At 34.6% G+C, this 19,444-nt stretch overlaps 1 protein-coding gene across 1 annotated transcript; it reads right to left on the bottom strand.

The window, feature by feature from the left end:
* Positions 1-34: 34 nt before the first annotated feature.
* Positions 35-11,512, bottom strand: LOC148837634 (snake venom 5'-nucleotidase-like). Its single transcript, XM_088911128.1, has 8 exons — positions 11,382-11,512; positions 8,482-8,633; positions 4,878-5,461; positions 4,160-4,307; positions 3,563-3,728; positions 1,378-1,525; positions 364-547; positions 35-135 (listed from the first exon to the last, which is right to left on the bottom strand). Exons 1-8 carry the CDS (start codon positions 11,510-11,512, stop codon positions 35-37), a joined length of 1,614 nt encoding a protein of 537 aa, XP_088767254.1.
* Positions 11,513-19,444: the final 7,932 nt, after the last annotated feature.

Below are 19,444 nucleotides of genomic sequence, written 5' to 3'. Positions count from 1 at the left end.
ATAAAGACTGTTCCATCCCCCCGAGTGTGTAGATTCAGGAGGTGCTCCCTAAATTGTTAGATACATGATAAATCCTGCCTTCAACACCTGGCACAACTGCTACTGACATCTCCTCATTTGTGATTTCTTCAAAGGCTGGAAAATAATTGGTCGGTAAGATTATTATCAATGAAATAGTTATGGATTGTATGGCACAATTATTTGCATTCGCTGTCTGATACTTATTGATATTTATCTCTGGAGTACAGGTTTTGACATTTAGTGTATACATACAAAACAAGACTATTATAATTTTGTTCTTACCAGCCTTGTTAGATTTCATGACATAGTGGTCTACCATACGTTCTCAGGAATCACCCTTACCTGTGACTGAAGGAGTAGACGATGCTCTGATTAAGCCCATGCGGTGGCCAGATTTGCAAATTTTGAGGCCTTGAACAATCTTTGCCGACTCAAAATGGTTTATTAGAATAGTAGACAAAATCTGTGCATTTTCAATGTCAAACATCCAGCGGCAATTTAAGAATACAGCATAACCATCCTTTCCCTAAAATAGTAAAATGTAAAAGTATTTTGAATTGTTTATGGATCCTTAATATTTAAAAATAACATTGTATTGTTGTATTGTAACATTATTAGTCATTTTATAACTTTTTCAAACACTAATCCATTTAAAAATGTACTGTATTCACCACTTACCAAAAAATACATAAATTCGAAATAATATATTATTTTTTTTAAAAAAGGTTTTCAAATTTACTTTGTATTCAAAACTATAATTTTCCAACAGAATCCTGTTAAAAGTGAAGATTAAAGATTTCATACTCTTTCTTAATTTCAAAATTGTGACATTTAAACCACAGGAATAAAAAAAGGCTACAATAATGGAAAGTCCCTATATGAATATATGAGGTTAAAAGAAGTATTATCATGACTTACAGTTACCAACACTACAGATATGAGATGGAGAGAATATGATAATGTGTGGCTGTATATACAGTACATTATGTGATAACTTTTCCTTTGGGATGCAGAATTATGTCTGTTTTAATTTACTGATAATCTTAACAGGGATTGTGGAGATGTTTTCATAGTTCCCAACATTCCAAATAACCATGGTTATACAAGTACAGTTTTGAATTCACAATTAAGTATAGTATGGAAGTCAGAAACAAGCTAACAAGTCATAATGTTGAATACCAATACCCTTGTTTCTTTCAAGAAACATCTGGATGATATCTCAGAGCTATTGGAATTAACTTCCAAATGTGCTAGATGGGTTGAGTAGCTTCCTCTCATTAGCAACCTTTCTTTTGTTCTTATAGTACACTGAAACCTGTGTTCCAGGTCTATGGAATCTAAATTAAAGACACTTACCTTTGCCAAGTATTCCTTTATAGCAATTAAATATGTTTTGCTTTTTTCCAAGTTTTGACCTTGAACATTTACAGTCTCAAAAACAATTCTATGTCCTGGTTCTGCATTTGGATCAAAGCCAAATTCAATTCCTGCAACTTGAGGAAACCTGAAAATAAGGTATGACAAGTGCTCAAAATAGTATTATGAAAATGTGTTCATGCGTACTAGAAAAATTCTAGTTCTTATCTAGAACCCCCCAAAATACTTTATTGTTATTGTAGATTATTTATAAACAGGGGAGAATGTATACAATTTCTTCCCTAAACAGTATAGGTGGTTTTCAATACTTCATTTACTGTACTACAAGTACAGTATATGTTTTTTTACATCAAGGAAAACAGAAAGAATCAACTACAGATTCCTATGAAATGAAGGATTCATTTTAAAAAAGGAACACAGGACATAATTATTATTATTATTATTATTATTATTATTATTATTATTATTAACTGTCATGGCCTATCCCAAAAGCACTTTGTGCACCCTGAAGTTTCATTTCATCATGTGACTTTCACAGAGAGATAATAGACACAAATTAATGTAGCCAATTAATTCATTGCCGTCAATCAACATAGCATACATGTCTTGTGGAAGGAAAACAAGTTGAAGGAAGCCAGGGCACCTTCAAGAAGAACATGCAAATTTCACACAGAAGGTGTCCCAGTCCAGAACTGAACCCAGGACCCAGGATCTGTAAAGAAACAGTGACCACCATGCAGACCAGCAGAGGACACATTTTTCAATAATTCTCCTTTACACTTACCTATTATAAGTATCCCACTTTTTATATCATGTGAGCACATACTGTATGCACTTTTAGATTATTGTAGTAGTATATAACCATCTACTATTGATAACAAAGTCCCACATAAAATAGATACTGGGTGTACTTTAGTACCATCCTGTCAAAACTCATTCCATAGCATTTCAATGTTCAGTAAATGAGTAGTTTAACTTTCTACAGATATTAGCTTTGAATAATAGAGTGGGACTGTGTGTGCTGTGTTACAGTATGTGTAAATGTGATTACCAACAATTGTATATTGTCATGAGGACAATTTGCAGGAAAATTATACCAAAACATTTCCGTTGTATTTTAGGCCAGTAAGCATCCATATATTTCACTAATTTGTGCTGATGCCCTCAGCTGTATATCATTAATCTTGTCCATCTGTGGGTATTACAGGTATATAAGATTTTAAAGGGCACAAAACTTGGGAAAAGTCAGATTTTTTTGTTATGTTAGTATTTTTGCATTTACTGTATCATATAGACATCCACATTTTTCATGGGAACATAGTTGAGAAGACATATTTTAAACATATGTTGTGTTTTTCATCTACACTGTATATCTGTTTTGGTTTTCTTCAGAATGTACAGTATCTTTAATTGCACCATAAATGGAATTATAACATCAGTTATAACTGAAATTCAGGAGCATGGTTGGATCCTAACCTCACACACTACCACTCGCCTACTGATATAAGTTTCGGACCCAGGACTTCCTTTCATGAATCTCTCTCGTACCCCCCACTCCTCCATCTACACCCTTGCAGCAAATTCCCTAGCACAACCCTTACAATAGTGAGGAGGGGTTAGGCAGCCTGTCCTACCCTACGTCCATCGCTATGTGAGACAAATATTTTATACATACTGTATTTGCCTTTTTCTCACATTCATTACAATTAAACAAAACTACATATTGACAATTTATATACAGTAGACCTACAGTATATAATGAACAAAGCTTGTTCCATCCACAACACAAGGAGCATAGGTACATTTGATACTGTTCAAATTGTTTGACACAAAAAAACATATATTTCTCCATGCTGCTTGGTAAGCACCGTCTACTTAGGGCGTGGAGGCAAAGGTTAATACATTTGCCATGCCATTGAATTCTTCACCTCTTAGCGTTATTCCCAGGGATAATGCATTAAGACATGGGTACGAATAGGTTTTGATGCTGAGGGCACCAAACACATTTACAGTATTTCATTTGTCAGTTGAACTAGTTTTGTCAAACTCATCCTATGTACTGTACAACCTCTCCACTTTGTAAAAATATGAAAATAAGATAATGGCTAAATAATTAGTTATAAAATAATAATAACTAAATAATAATTAAGTTAAAAAACTGTACCTTCCATCTAATTCTGGGTAATTTCTAACTCCATTTTCAAGGGCCTCCAATAACTGCTGTCCTGTAGCTTCAACTACCAATACAGGGTCTGTTATTGGCAGTATTTGCATAAGGTCATGCATTGTAAAAGGGCCTGCTGGATGGATGCGATCTGATCGCAGAGTACCTGAAATAACACTTCATTATTAAGTCAAAGCCTACCCAACACAACATGGTACTCAGTAGAAGCTTCAGAATAAAGGACACTAAGAATGGGCCCTTTTTCCAGGACATTTTGTCAAAGTGAAACTACTGTATGTTGTTAAACATGTCACAGTACGTGCTGTAGATTATTACTGGTATAGGATTAGCTAAAACGGAATGCAAACCCTATTTCACAGTCTTTATTCATCAAAGATAAATGGTTTTTTTTTACACTACTATCAGTCATGAGTTTTATTTTTACCCCAGAAGACTAACCATTTTGTTTCTCTAAAGTATAGTTACTGTAAGTATAAAGTTAAAAAGACTATGCCATGGCTGCCAAAATAGAGAAGGCAAATAAAACATATATGCTGTTATCATGACTAAGAAATTAACACTTCATTCAGTGAACACCTGAATTCAACAATGCCACATCGGCATGCGTAGCTTCAAGCATTGCATTAGTGATGAGATTGCCAAGATTGCTCTCTGATTTCCTCACAGTAGTAAAGCGTCCATCTAAATCTCTTTCGGTTTGGCACAGCACTTCTTCAAGCAAATACTGTAAAAAAAGTAATAAATTATCATTTAAAAAAAATACAAATGTTTGCTTTATTGGGTGTTAGATGATTTTGTTAAAATAGGAAGTACAGTTTAATATATTATACCTCTGGAATTTGATATTACAGTTTTAATAATTAGACAAGTATGGACAAGAATTGGCATATGTGTCTTTAACTTCATTTATTCCCTAGCATTACCATGAAATGTGCTAGTGAATAAATGAAGTTAAAACTATGGGAGAAACCCATGTGAACCCAGGGAGAACATACAAACTCCACACAGACAGCATCCCAGGGCCCCAGTACTGTGAGGCTGCAATGTTAAAAACTGTGCCACCATGCCATCTTATTTATTATTCTTAAATGGATATACAGTATACTGTAAGTTATAAATAGATTATCCCCAAATACCTGTAAAATATTAATTTTGTATTTCAACTTTTTTACAGAGCTCATGGAAGAACTAAAACATGTTTTTTTTCTGTATTACTTTGCCTTCCACGAAAGGAATTACAATGCACTTACGGCTTCTAATTATATTTTCTCTAAGCAATGAAAGTTACACATACCTGAATATTCATACTGTATTCCGTGACAATGCATTTTATAGCAGGATCCTCCTCAATGTTTTTTTCAATTGCTATTTTCTGTACAGCGTAACTAAATGTCAAGTCACAGTTTCTCACGACATCAATTTTTGACAGGTATCTGAAATCGGATCCACTTTTCACAACAAGGATTCCATTCTTCTCTAAAACACCATATTCATGGTCATGGCCTCCAAGGATAAGGTCCACTGCTTTTGTTTTGGATGCCAGTCGGATGTCATTGGACCATTTCATGTGTGTGATGGCAACAATCAGCTCAGCTCCCTTTTCCCGCAGTTCTTTCGAAAGCCGTTCAGCCATGACGACATAGTCCACATAGTCAATATTTGATTTATCAACTGTGCCCAGAGTATCAAGCCATTCCTCTTCAACTAAACCCATTATACCAATTTTTAGCCCATCCCAGTTGAAGACAGAGCTCACCATTCCATGGCCTAGTGGCTGAGAAGTAAATCTGTCATATACATTACTGAGAAACCAAGGCAAATTCATCTTAGGTGCCATTTCCTCAAGGAGATCCACACCAAAATCAAACTCATGGTTGCCTAAAACATTTCAATGAAAATAAACACATATTTAAAGGACAAATTAGTTCGGTTGACAGTGCAGAATGGCTGGTCCTGGAAGAAGTGGGAAACACTTCTAATGTACAGTATGTGTACTTTGGGATGAAAAGCGATATACAATATAAATGTAATGAAGTATTATTATTTACTAACATTTTTACTATACAGTAGGTGGTGAGTCCATGGTGCATGTCTACAGCATACCACAAAATAGATCCACTGTCAGATTCTAAACATTACTGCCAAAGTCTGTTTTCATACTCTTTCATACTCTTTTCATACTCTTCTGTATAATTTACATAAATTGCTACTTAGACTGATTGGGAGTGTATACATTATGTATAAACAATTATCTTCCATTTTTTAATTAAATACATTAGGTGTTCTGAATTAATTGTTAGACTGGATTGTTCCATTTGTCTTAGAATTCAGACATTTCTGTTAGTATCAAGTTAGTTAGTACACTGTTTTCCCATGTGTTCTCAGCAATTAGATGTTTTATTCTGTACACCTTATAAACAATATCAACATGTACTAAATGCAGAAGATTGTAATTCTTTTTACATTTTTTTATTTGCTCTCACCAGATACCTCTTTGAGTACAATCCAGACTTGTTGACCAGTCAGTCAAAGCCAATTTGTTTTCCTTAATCAAGACACGATTTTCTGAGTGCATAATAATACAGATTTAGACAAAACTATGCTAATTCTAACTTTGCGCTTTTTGGCAATAGTATGAAAAAAATCAATGGAACTATAAGGGATATTTAAAGTGCCTATTTCATATTTTGCTGTTTTACTATGTATTGGAATAACTGTTAAGACCCTTTAATAATAATAGAACATTCAGTAGTTTGTGTCTCTGGTCACGGTTAATAGTACAGTATATTGTTGGCATTATTGACAATGGTCACTGTGACATAATCAGCCTTCTATAAAAGAAAATGTTAATATTAGGCTTTTGATTAGGCAAGAATTGTGTTATTGCATGCGAAAAAATCAAAATTAACAAACCCTAATTACAGTTTCCAAACATAAAAAAGACAGATGGAACCACAGCTGAACATATTTGTTCAGCATTTTGTTCAAAAATAATAAAATAATATTTCCAGGTTATCTTCTCACTTAAAATGTAGCTAAAAGCAGGCTGAAGGCTCCAAATGTACAGTCCAGGCTGCCTTTAATTGTTTTCAAGAGAAAAAATGGCATGCAAGCAAACAGTGCAAGTTCACAATAATCCACAAAGAAAGGTATTTAAATGTCTTTGAAAAAATCCATTTACATACTGTAGTTTTATGGTAAACTTCTAGAAGTGTGAAAATAAATAAATGTCGACTTACAGATTATAAAAGAAAAAAACAGCCTGGATGTATGTGAGACATGGCATGGACAATAAGTATTGGCAAGTATTGAGTAAAGATGATTTAGTCATACCAAAGCATTTGAGACCTTAGTAAACAACCTACAATAAGGAATAATGACATGCTGATTCCATAAATGTTTTTTAAAAAAACACAAAAACCTAAAAATAAAAATATGTAATATAGATTTTGTGGTAATTTCAATAATTAAATAATCATTAAGGGTGAATATTATTGATGGGACTGGCAAACTAGTGTGTGAGCTCAATAAGTTTTGATACTTTTTTTCGCTTAAGCTTTTACTCATAGTTGCTTACATTCCAGGGTTCATATAAGTTGAACAGAAAAGGGTACTGCAATTAATACTTCAGGGATCTGATTCAGGGAGTACTGCAGGGATCTGTACTATGACCACTGCTCTTCTTAATTTATATTAATGTTCTAGATTCCAGAATTAGTAAATTAGTGAAGTTTGCACCAGATAGAAAGATTAGCCAACACTATAGAAGCAGCAAGTAAAATTCACATTAATGACTGGGCAGACACCTGGCAGATTACATTAAATGTAGACAAGTGCAGGATATTGCATGTAGGTATTACATAGGTAAAATATGAATAGATAATGGAACCACGGAGATAGAACAGGTTACTTGTGAAAAAGACTTAAATCAGGTGTTTATGTTGACATACTGTATAACATTTAATAAACAATGTGGGAAGTGAGTAAAAAAGCAAACAAAATGCTACAATATTTAGTTAAAATTTTAGAATTCTAATCAATGGATGTTATGTAAAAATTGGCCTAATAAAGCCTCATTTAGAATATCATGTACAATTTTGATCACCTTATGGAGTTTTTTTTATGTAGAGGTAGTAACTTTGTGCCTTATTCCATATGTCATCTACAGTAGATACTGTAGGATCATATACAATTTTACTATAACCTCCCTTTATATAATCAATAATCATATTTGCCCTTTTTATTCTATCTGTACATTCCATGGATCAGAACAGTTATGTCTTAAGTTAAGTACTGCATATCAGGTAATTGTATACAAGCTATTGTGTTGTTGTAATTGTGTCCCTACAGAGAGTGCTACATGAGAATGAAAACGTAATTATTGCAAAAAAAAGACTATTTCATTGAAACTGTCCCAAAGAAACTTTGCAGACAGTTTTACAGCTAACATGCAACACAACTGAATAGCAAATTCATTAAACTTCACATAATATTTCAGAGTGTTTTGCCAGGCTTAATTATACACTTCTGGAACAGAACTGAACATAGAGGATATTGGACATATTTTGATTGGACATAATATGGATTTTTAGTGACTCAAAGTTACAATTTACAAAAAGCAGTGTTTATATATTACTAAAATTATTATGATTACAATGTAATCCATAAGGGATAGATTATAGATAGATAAAAATACATCCATAAATAATTCAAGATAAATGTAAGATCTCTGCCTTTTGGATCTACTTTATCCATAAATTATCGCTAAAATCATTATTTTTATCAGAATTATTTCCCTATTTTTATGTATGATCAAATTAAAACTTCAATTCACAGTAGCATAATTTGTGAATATCTTAAAACCATTATTATATTAATACTGGTACACAAATACATACCATATACAGCGCAGTGCACTCCGAGTTTCTTAAATATCTCTACCATATGTTTTCCTTTTGTAATTGTGCTTAACAGGGAAGGATTTAAACAATCTCCACTAAAAACTATTAGAGGGTTGTTCGGGTTGAACTGTTTCAAAGCTGTAGCAAACCTGGAAGAAGAGAAAAGCAATACTTTAAAGGACATGCATTTTTACATTTATTTTAACTTTCACTTATATTAAATGAGACTGTATAAAATTAAACAAATATGAGTATTATTGTACTCCAGAGGTACTAAGCATTTTAGTTATGAGGTATGTGAAACAATTCTTAAACTTTATTAAACAATTCTTTAATTTTACTACATGGAAATGCGGGTGACAAATGAGTTGACAAGGGAGTTACTACTCTGGAAAGATATCTACACTTGAAAGAAATTTAAAATGTCTACAAAAGGATATACTAGGCTACTTAATAAAATAAATATTTTATTGAAAGACATATTTCGAGTTTGTTACATGGGAAGATGGAGTTTTGTATCTTAGACATATCACCCTTCAACTCACAACTAGCAACCCACTGAAGCTAAGCAGGTGTGAGCCTGGTCAGTACCTGGATGGGAGACCTCCTGGGAAAAACTAAGGTTGCTGCTGGAAGAGGTGTTAGTGGGGCCAGCAGGGGGCGCTCACCCTGCGGTCCATGTGGGTCCTAATGTAAAAAGGCGCCGTCCTTTGGATGAGATGGAAAACCGAGATCCTGACTCTCTGTGGTCATTAAAAATCCCAGGGCATTTCTCGAAAAGAGTAGGGGGTGTAAACCCAGTGTCCTGGCCAAATTTCCCATTGGCCCTTACCAATCATGGCCTCCTAATAATCCCCATCTATAAACTGGCTACATCACTCTGCTCTCCTCCCCACTGATAGCTGATGTGTGGTGAGAGTTCTGGCGCACTATGGCTGCTGTAGCATCATCCAGGTGGGGCTTCACACTGGTGGTGGTGGAGTTGAGTCCCCATTACCTGTAAAGCGCTTTAAGTGAAGTGTCCAGAAAAGCGCTATTTAAGTGTAAGTGTCATTATTAATTATTATTATAACTGTAAGACGAAGCTTGTATTATATATGTAGTGTATACAGTATGTCTTACTCCTCAACACTACAGTTCATATATTTCTCCCTGTCAATTTCCAGTTACATGGAGATTGCTCAACATCCTGTGAAATCATCCACTATTTAGTTCAGAGAGCTACTGTAAAATATTAATAACAACTACAGAAAAAGGGAAACCTGTCATAACACACACATCAAACTATACCTCTTACATGCTGTAATATTCTGGAGTTTGAGGGATTTTTTTGTTTCCACAATCTAGGCTACACAATCAGAATGGAGGGCTAGTAATACAAAAAATTTTAGTAGTTTGTCATTTAGTTTTCCTAGAAAATTCTGTTATTCTCATTTTCCAGTCCTACTTACAGTAGTAATGCTAGGGAGAACAATACTTGCATATTTGTATTTCAAGAGAATTTGTATATACTGCAGAGTGAACATCAAAAGAAACTTGTTTCTGTATTCATCCGTGTTTTGGTGTGACTTTGATTAATTGATTATTTGAGACTAACTGTGATGTGCCCCCGGTGGAGCAGTGGTAAGCATTGCTGCCTCTCAGCTCTGGGTCTAACTACTGGGATGCAGTCTGTGTGGAGTTTGTATGTTCTCCCCATGTTTGCGTGGTTTTCCGCCAGGTGCGCCAGTTTCCTCCCACAATCCAAAGACATAGTGGAAGATTAATTGGCTACTGGGAAAATTGGTCCTTGTGTGAGTGCGTGTGTGTTTGTGTCTGCCTAGTAATGGACTGGCATCCCATCCAGGTGTACTCCACCTTTTGTTCATTGCTTGCTATGATCGGCTAAGGCTTTCTCTTGACAACCAATTTGGAAGAAGCAGTTACAAAATGGATTGATGTGATGCACCCAAGTGCCTCTTGATTGTTGTATACTTCTCATCAAGGGAACGTCTCCTTAGTGCAATTGTTATGTTGTAGGCAGCACTACAGTACGTCAGCACACTGTTGCTCGCTGTCTGGGATGTTCACAGCCAGAGTTTCCTGGCAAGATGTTACGTACAGTACATCCAAAACCAATCTGTCAAAGATAGGCCTCATTCTGGGAGGCCATGCTGTAAGTCATGAAACCTCATCAAATTCAACACATAATTGTGCTCCATCTTCATAATCATTTTAGTGCCACCACTTCCACTGGATCAAGTCAGGTGCCCTTTTTTTACAACATCTATTCAATTACAAGGTGTTTCAGAAATAGAGGAGGAACACAAAGAGATAGTAAACAACAGCTGGTCTCCAGGCCTAGACCTTAAAAAGGGTCAGACAATCATGTTCAAAGGCAACTTCAGTGATGGCCAAAGATCAATCTCGACTAATTAAGCCAATTACTGATTTAACTAGATAAACAGGGGCTTTCCAGAATAAGGGCTGCAGACCCCGACACAAAACTCAAACAGAAATATTCAACAACTCAACAGGAAGTTACAGTATGTCACCATCACCTTGCTAGCTTTACTTTTGACTGGTTTGGCTTTACTTGTGTGTGTCACTTGATAGCTTATGCTATCATTGATCACTGATCTAGATAGTGGTATACAGTACAGTACATATGGAAAATGCACCAGACAAGTAATGCAGCAGTGTAAAATGCAGGCTGTAGTAGTTTGGTGTCTAGCAGATCAAAATTTTAATACACCGTTACAGCTTCTGAAACTGTTACTATAACTTATTCTTATTATAGAACGGCGCCACTATCAACAACGATACTAACAGTTTTTCAACAGGGAGAAAATGGTGCTACATTACAATGAACTACCCTAAATTCATTAATCCCAGGTAACACCTAAAACCGTCGTCACCTTGCTGCGCCGCCTACAGGTTCTTCTTCTCTTGCCTCTATTTCGTAAACATCGTTGAAATGCAGAATTGTTAGCACAACCTTTGACGATTCATCACTCGTTTCTCTTTCAAGCTCAGAACCTTCCGCCATCTTTCGGTCGAGTGGGGAAGAATTTGTTACCACGGAATCGTCGCCATGGAGACGCCATGCCCTTTTTTAATGCTTTATTTATAACCATTAATAAAAAAAAAAACATACAACATTAAGTAACACCGAAAGAATTAATGTATACATACATTATAAAAAAGTCAGTGGTACTCAATTACTTTGCAGAGATAATTTAACATAACTTAAAATGTCACAGGTTTGTTCAGTGTAGCTTTCTTATTTTTAATGTTTGAAATAATTTTAACGTTAAATTCGATTTCTATTTTAAACAGGATTGGAGAAAACATTGACAGAACAAATGAAATAAATTTCCTTTATTCATGTTAAAAAAATGCATATTGATCATCTAAGTCGAGTTTAAAAACTGGATAATGTTTGTTTAACAAGATACATTTTATGAAACATTTTATATGACACTTCTTAAATTTTATTGGTAAGACAATACATATTTGCCGTTTTCCATACTCTGCCAATTTATATTATTAAATTTGAAATTCCCGTAAGTCTTTGCAGGTGGAATGTACTGTATGTTGGTAAACATACAGTATGTTCCTTATATAATTATTATTACATTTATTTTCTAAAATGTTAACGCCACCCAGTAAGACATTAGCCGTTAATTGATTGGTTGAGTAATTACAGTATATGTTCCGTTATTGCTAAGGAGAGTAATAACCCCCTAGCGATAGCATAGCATCAGATACTATTGCATATTCTTTGGGCGTAATTGGAATCTTAAAGGTGTCCAAAAATCCGCAAAAAATAAGAATGTGTCATTCTAGTTTAGTAATTGTCTCACCATTATAACATACCATTGTCAAACTATCTTTGAAACAAATTGATTTACTTTAATGTACAGTATATCCTTGTTGTTCCAAATACTATATGGGTGTGGGGAGAAATTGTTTATAGGCTAGTGTCCAAGATAAAAGTACATGTTGATGAAGACGCCATGCTCTTGCTGTGCGCAAGATTTTTTGGGGTCATCGGGCGGAGTATTTCCACAGTGGCAAATTAAGCTGTATCTGTTACGAAGTTCTTAGCTTATCACATTTTTAAAAGATACAAACAACGTTTAACACAGATTTCAATGTATACTGTATGATTACATATTAAAATTATCTAAACAATATTATTCGAAAATAGTTTTACAAATGTTGCTTGTAAAATTAATTTGCTTCTTCAAATAACTATACTGGGAAAAGTTCGCCCCAAAATGTATGATTTCTAAGAATAAAGAAACTTGGGCTGTTTCAATAAATTATTGTACTGTTTCTTTTTCTTTGCAGCTATAACGTTAGTTACACGGGTCAGGCGGCAACAAATGCATTGTGATACTCGTCCTTTTTCTCCTTCTTTCTCTTTTGAGGTTTCTCTAATTTATTTCCACTTGGAACAAATAATAAGATACGCAGAAAGTTCAAATCTCGATACATCGTCTTTTTAATCACTACATTCTACTGCTCTTAACCTTACTAATATTACTTATGAATAATAGGTTTATTCCATGCTGAAAAGAGAAGAAAACACATCGTTTCGGCCGTGGAGCTCACACCTGAAGAAGGCTCCACGGCCGAAACGTTGTGTTTTCTTTCTTCTCTTTTCAGCATGGAATTAACCTATTACTTGTTCCTTTACAGCCTACGCATGCTAACGCAGCTACCCACCTGAACTAATATTATTTATACGACAGTCATTTACTGTACAGTATTTTATATACACCTGGTAAGCAAAAGAAATTTGCACCGGGAATAATACTCTCCTATATCAGATGTAAAGACAATTAGCACCAGAAGGCGACAATGTGACCAGATCTCTATCACCTAGCCGTTTAAACGCGATACTGTATTATTTGTGTTTGTACACATACAGACACAGTAGACAGGAATTAAAACCAAAAATTGGACGCCCCCGATAATCTCGCAGGACATACAGTACAACTGAAAAACAAAAGATAAACAGTAAATTATTGTTGATATTATAAATTATGTCAATATTGAACTTCGATACAAATTAAAAGTCATAACTTTATGGGACACGTTTCTAAATAATACCGATTTCAGCAATTCTATATATACATACTTAATTATTCTGCAACACAACATTTTCTTTATTGTTGCCTGTCCCATTACAATCGTTTTCCTGGACATACTGTATATACTGGATGCAGTCTTCATTCTCACTGTTACTTAAAACACATCCTATTGTACAACAACTCAGTGTTAAAGTGTGACTACTGGCAAGCCTGTTGATGATCTGTCCTGCTTAAACTATATAGATTTAGAGATCATTTACAGTAGACAGCATTACTGGATTGAATAAATCCTTCATCAACAAGAATACTTCTTGGGAGATTTCCATTTTGTGGAAAAAATATTTTTGTCATTTATCTCAGCAACACAATCCCATGCTTTTCCACAGCCTCCATAAATATACTGTACAGTACAAAGGAAGAACTGGTTTTGAAACAGAAGAGCCTTCTCACCTTAACCACATTGAAATGTTGTCAGATGAGATTGACAAGAAAAGGTGAAAAAGTGCAGTGCAAACACCATGAAAAAATACAGTATGCTCTATGAATTATTTAACACTAAATTAGGTAAACATAATTATATGATGCTTAGGGTACTTTGTTACCAATCCAATGACTCTCAACTGAAATAGCAGTATAGTTAGTTTACACCACAAAATATTTCCTTAAAAAAATGTCAGTATTAACAAGCATAATGTAATGGCCTCTCTGTAACAGAGCGGCCGGTATGTGACTGTAGAAACGGGGTTGAGCCGCCAGAGGGCAGTGTGCAGACAATCCCAGTTACGCATTCCTGGCATTCTCATGAGGAAATCAGGGAACTGGCGTCTCCAGGTACACGCAGAAGCCAAAGATTGTCTAACCAGACTTTTACAGTAACCTTGGACAGTGAGATTATATAATACCAAGGTGAGAGTCTATGGGGAAATTTTAAAAGATTTAAAACTACTCTGGCTGAGGGGCAGTAAAAGCAAAGACGAGACTTACCTTAATTAGAGGCAGCCTCAATGGCTGCAATACTAGCCTGCCAATAAGAAATTATCAACCAGGTGAGGCATTTCCACTGCTACTTACTTCTGAAGTGAAGTTAAACAGTGCATTTAAGGAAGGTAGTTCCCTTAGCAATTTAATCTCCCATGCTCATTACCTTGCTGTGCTACCATCAAAGATTGTCTATTACAGTCTCATTATGGAAAACCCGTGGGAAGCACGACTCATTGGCAATGTATTGTATCTACTCTACCTGTCCCCAAAAAGCTAAAGGGTAAGAAAAGCACAGAGGAATTGCTAGACATGCTGTAAAAAACAATATCTTTGCTGATGTTAACACTAGGGCTGGGCGATATGGCCAAAAACATTATCACGATAAAAATTTTCATATCAGTCGATATCGATAATTATCACAATAAATGTCAAATCATTATTTCTTTCAAGTTTAAAAGCAGATTTTTTCTCCTGAGTGAAAGTTGAAGAAACCAGACAGTTAATTGGTAAATTAAACAACTCTTTATTTTAAGAACACAACAAACACTTGCCAAACAGCAGAAACAATAAACAAATCCGTTACCTGCCCGTTCTGCAACATGCACGCGCACATGCGCATGCGCACAGTATTTTGTGTGCATGCGCAAAGCATAAACATATAAATCGAACATTTATCGAACTTTTGTTAAAATTATATTGAGGAAAATTATATCGCGATAATTATCGTTATCGAATTATCGCCCAGCTCTAGTTAACGCTTTTAACAAAGATAATATACTATAAGGGTAAATGGTTTACATGACATTCTATACAATTTAAAAGATTTCTTCCCAAAGACTTTAAGAGAAGGAGATATTCCTTCTTAATCCCATCTTTTTAAATCGGACAAAAGAAACTGCTGATCTAACTTGCATATTTTTGATCAGAGGGTAAAATGAGAGATGATCTTATTAATTTTGATCAGGAAACCTACCAAAATGGCTACCCTTGTTGGTTGTCATTAGCTCCGGTGCTTAATATGAGAGCTTATAGGATTTATGATGGCTCTGATGCATGTAGGGACAAGTCTTGTAAATTCATATTTAAATGTCCCCACTATACCAACTAGCACATTATACTTCAGGCAGCCAAAAAATTAGATGCACTATCTCAGCCTCAAGGATATCCAGTCCTATACTTCCTGGATTATTCTGCTTTCATAGAGAAATTCTTTTGCCATCTTTGAACTGTGGAGCTTCCATCTTTACCTAACTACGCTGAAGATCATACATAGTTGCTTATTCAGTCTGTTTTATGTTACGTCTTACTTGGCTCATCATGGTTTTATCCTGATATTCTTTCCTGGTAATGCTATATTGCACTATGTGGATATGGACATTTTTCAAAAAGACAGATTGGTTTCTCACTAGCCTTCCATTCCTGTGAAATACAGTATATGAATTATAATTTAAGTCCAGTATCTTTATAATACTAAATAACTGAAGAGGACAGATAACATTACATTTTTGTATGTGACAATACTACCTGAAAGTAAATACTGGGGTGTTCTAAAAAATCATAAAGTTACTTTATAAAGATTGTACAATGGTAGCATTCTGGGGGAAAAAAGTACTTACAAAAAGGAAAAAAATGCATTCTTAAACAGTAAACTGCAGTCTTTCAAGAACGTTTCTACTAGAAGTTCCAAAAAAACTAGCAAATACCAGGCTGTACTATGATCACACAAAGTCACAATACTAAGATCAAACGAGAAAAAAACTAACTTGTTAAATACCCCAAACTCCACCCCCCCACTTCCTATTGATTGACAGGAAGCCTCCATTCAAACGGGGGGTGAGGCGGGCTCTGTAACACAAAATGGCGGAACAAACGGATAAGGACAAGACTGAGTATCCTCAACAGGTAAGACAAATACAAAATAATTCATAAATGCCATATAAAGTTAAAAAGAAAGTGGCATTGTTCCAGAATGAAAAGGGTAACAGATGAGTAATTGAAAAAGGTTTATGAGAGACAATGGACATGTGACACTGTCCCTTTGTCACACATGATGAGAAAGCAAAGATTGTTAGTTGATTATGACTAACATACAGTATGTTCTTATGTGACTTTTCTTTCTCATTGGTCACATACAGTCTCAAGACACAAGCAGTGCAATTTTAAATTCTTTAAATGAAGTCTTTAATCCTGGGATGTGTGCAGTTGAATTTTTAGTTGTTTCTTTTTACAGGAAAAACCTTGTTTATTGCAAGCTTTAAAACATCTTTCCAGGTCTGGTGCTCATATCTAAAAACAACAAGGTTGTGATTAAATGCTTTGTTAATCAATATAATATTGCTTTGGCTTCTAATCTGAATAAAAGGCACAGTGAGTGTATTTCCCAATTACAATTCTGCAGTTGGAAACAGAACATAACACCAGGAATTGATTTCTGGCCAATCTGAAAAGTGAGTTTTAAAACCTCAGATATTAGAGCAGTATCTGTAAACAAAATAAGACAGCTCTTCTATGAATATACTGAACACTGTGGTACAGTAGGTTACTTCTACTGTACCAGTAGCTAGTGCCTAGCTTTGTTGAGACATTCAAAGATATCAATAATTCTGTACTCTCTGAGTTCTCTGAGTCTCTATTCTAAGGAAACAAGCACAGATGTGGCCAAACCACAGAAATTAAAATAGTTAAACTCACTGAAATAATGAAGATTAAATAAATTTAAAAAAAGAAAACCAAAATAAATAAAAAGAAAAAATATGCTAATTAAATAAATGTAAAAATATAAGAAAAAGCTCATGTAAATTAAAAAAAATCGAATTAAATTAAGAAAAGGCTAAATTATACAAATATGCTTTGAAATTATATTTAAAACATTCCAGTTGAGGGTAGAAAATGGGTAAAGAGTTCATATGGCTGATAAAAGTGATTTCATGTAAAGTAATATACAATTTTAAACTCAAATTTATAATGAGGTGGTATGGTGGTTTCACAGCTCTAGGGTCTTCAGTTTTGGGACACCAGCATCTTCTATGCTTTTGGGAAGGCTGTAGATTGCTCTGGACTTTATCGGGAAAAAGTGGTTATACCAAAATGGATTGAATTCCATAATGCAAATTTAGCCAATGAAGTGATGCCATCAAGCGAGTACTGTTGGTTTTTTTCTTGCATTCTAACATCTGTATCATGCACAAGCTCCAAGCAAGATAAGGTGTTACTTGAAAAAAAAAAATTAAAGCACTAACATACAGAATTACATCCAGTATGTACGGTACAGTATATACTGCATAGTGAAATATACAGTATAGTTTCTAGTATGTCATAAAAGAGGTATACTTTGCTACTTTTCATTAGATTTAGCTAATGTACACATAAAAGGTAATATACATGAAGATAATCTGAAACAGAATTTTGATTATTAAGCAATACATTTTGCTTGGAATGATCAATTAATGTCTAAAGGTCAGTAGCTAAAGTCTTTCACTAGCTCATACACACTTACTGTACATCTCCAATTTAATCAATTGAAGTTAATACAGCTGTGGATCAAATTGATTTTTCTGTGCACAATTTCAAGTGGCCGGTTAAGTGGGCAGTCCTAACCCTAATGGCCATACTGTACCACTTTGCATTTCTTCTTGGTTGTTTTAACCTGCCTAAATATCAGTATTTTTATATCCACAGATATGCATTTACTTTGTACTTTTGCCACATTATGATCACTTCCACAAGATTTCCTTTTGCCATTATGGCAGTTCATCACACAATGATGAGTTGGGAAAGGTGATCAGTAAACCTGATGGCTCTTATTGGCTCACGGGAAATGTAAACAAAACATTGTCACAGCTTAACGTACACTAGTTTAATTTATTGCTGCATTTACACTACTACTTTTTGAATGGTTCTATGATTTTAAAAAATATAGATTGTACAAAACAGGCCTTTGAGACAAATTTTGTTATAAAGTAGCTTTTTTACCAGAAGTTCAAATAATAGCAGTATCATTGCAGTCTACTGTAGATGTTATAAAGGCAGGTATTATTTTCTAAATATTAAGTTAAGAGTGTATTCTCTTGTTTCTCTGTGATATTTACTGTATACCAGTTCCTGAAATGCGTATACTGTTTGATAACTGTGGTAGATACAGTACTTTGGATATGGAACAAATTGGTCAAAATAGACTCTTATACTCTGAAATCCATTTCTGTGACAGCTTATCGTCATCTGCATATTGGTGAATTAAACTCTCCCTTATTTTCAACAGAAGTGTACTCAGAATATGATCCATGTCCTGAGCAAAACTGAAGCATATTTGACTAGATGGTTAAGTTCTCAGGCAGCTCTTAGTAGTAAAAATTAGTCTGCTTCAGGGAGTTAATTCCTTGTATTCATATATCTCCTTTTAATCACTCTCTGTAGAACAAATTAATTCTACTGTAACTAGTTTCTTTTTGGATTCCGGTTGATAAACTTTCAGTGTTCCAAGATTTGGTGGCCTGGCTGTACCTAATGTTACTGTACATATTACTATTGGGTTTTGTAACAATGGGTTTTTAGGGCATATGTTTTATGGTGCTAAATTGCTAAAAGTATTAATTAACGGAATTAGATTCCTGAATATTATGTGTGTGTGAAGAGAGGCATAAAAAGCATATATATTAGTTGTTTTCAAGATATCAACCTAATGTCATGTCACAATGACCCACTACCCCTAAACAAATTAAAAGCTGCTTGCAGGGGTGCCGATGAGCCCAGATGCCATTAGTTTCCCTGTTTTATCATTCAAAAACCCTGTGGCTGAAGTGGAGGATCAGTTTAGTGAATAATATTGCTAACTTTGTAGGTGAGGTGGAGAGGAACAAAGAGCTATTTTACCTGGTAATCATCAGGACATTGTAATGTCA

Source organism: Atractosteus spatula, chromosome 3, assembly GCF_055471065.1.
Source record: "Atractosteus spatula isolate fAtrSpa1 chromosome 3, fAtrSpa1.hap1, whole genome shotgun sequence".
NCBI classification, from domain to species: Eukaryota; Metazoa; Chordata; class Actinopteri; order Semionotiformes; family Lepisosteidae; genus Atractosteus; species Atractosteus spatula.
This window is presented reverse-complemented; position numbering and strand designations above follow the sequence as displayed.

Excerpts from the sequence above, each read along its gene's own strand:
- LOC148837634 (XM_088911128.1), bottom strand. The coding sequence starts at position 11,512 with ATGGCGGAAGGTTCTGAGCTTGAAAGAGAAACGAGTGATGAATCGTCA. Across the intron at positions 8,634-11,381 it reads CCTGTAGGCGGCGCAGCAAG|GTTTGCTACAGCTTTGAAAC; the intron begins GTGACGACGGTT and ends CTCTTCTTCCAG. Across the intron at positions 5,462-8,481 it reads AGTGCACTGCGCTGTATATG|GCAACCATGAGTTTGATTTT; the intron begins GTATGTATTTGT and ends GAAATGTTTTAG.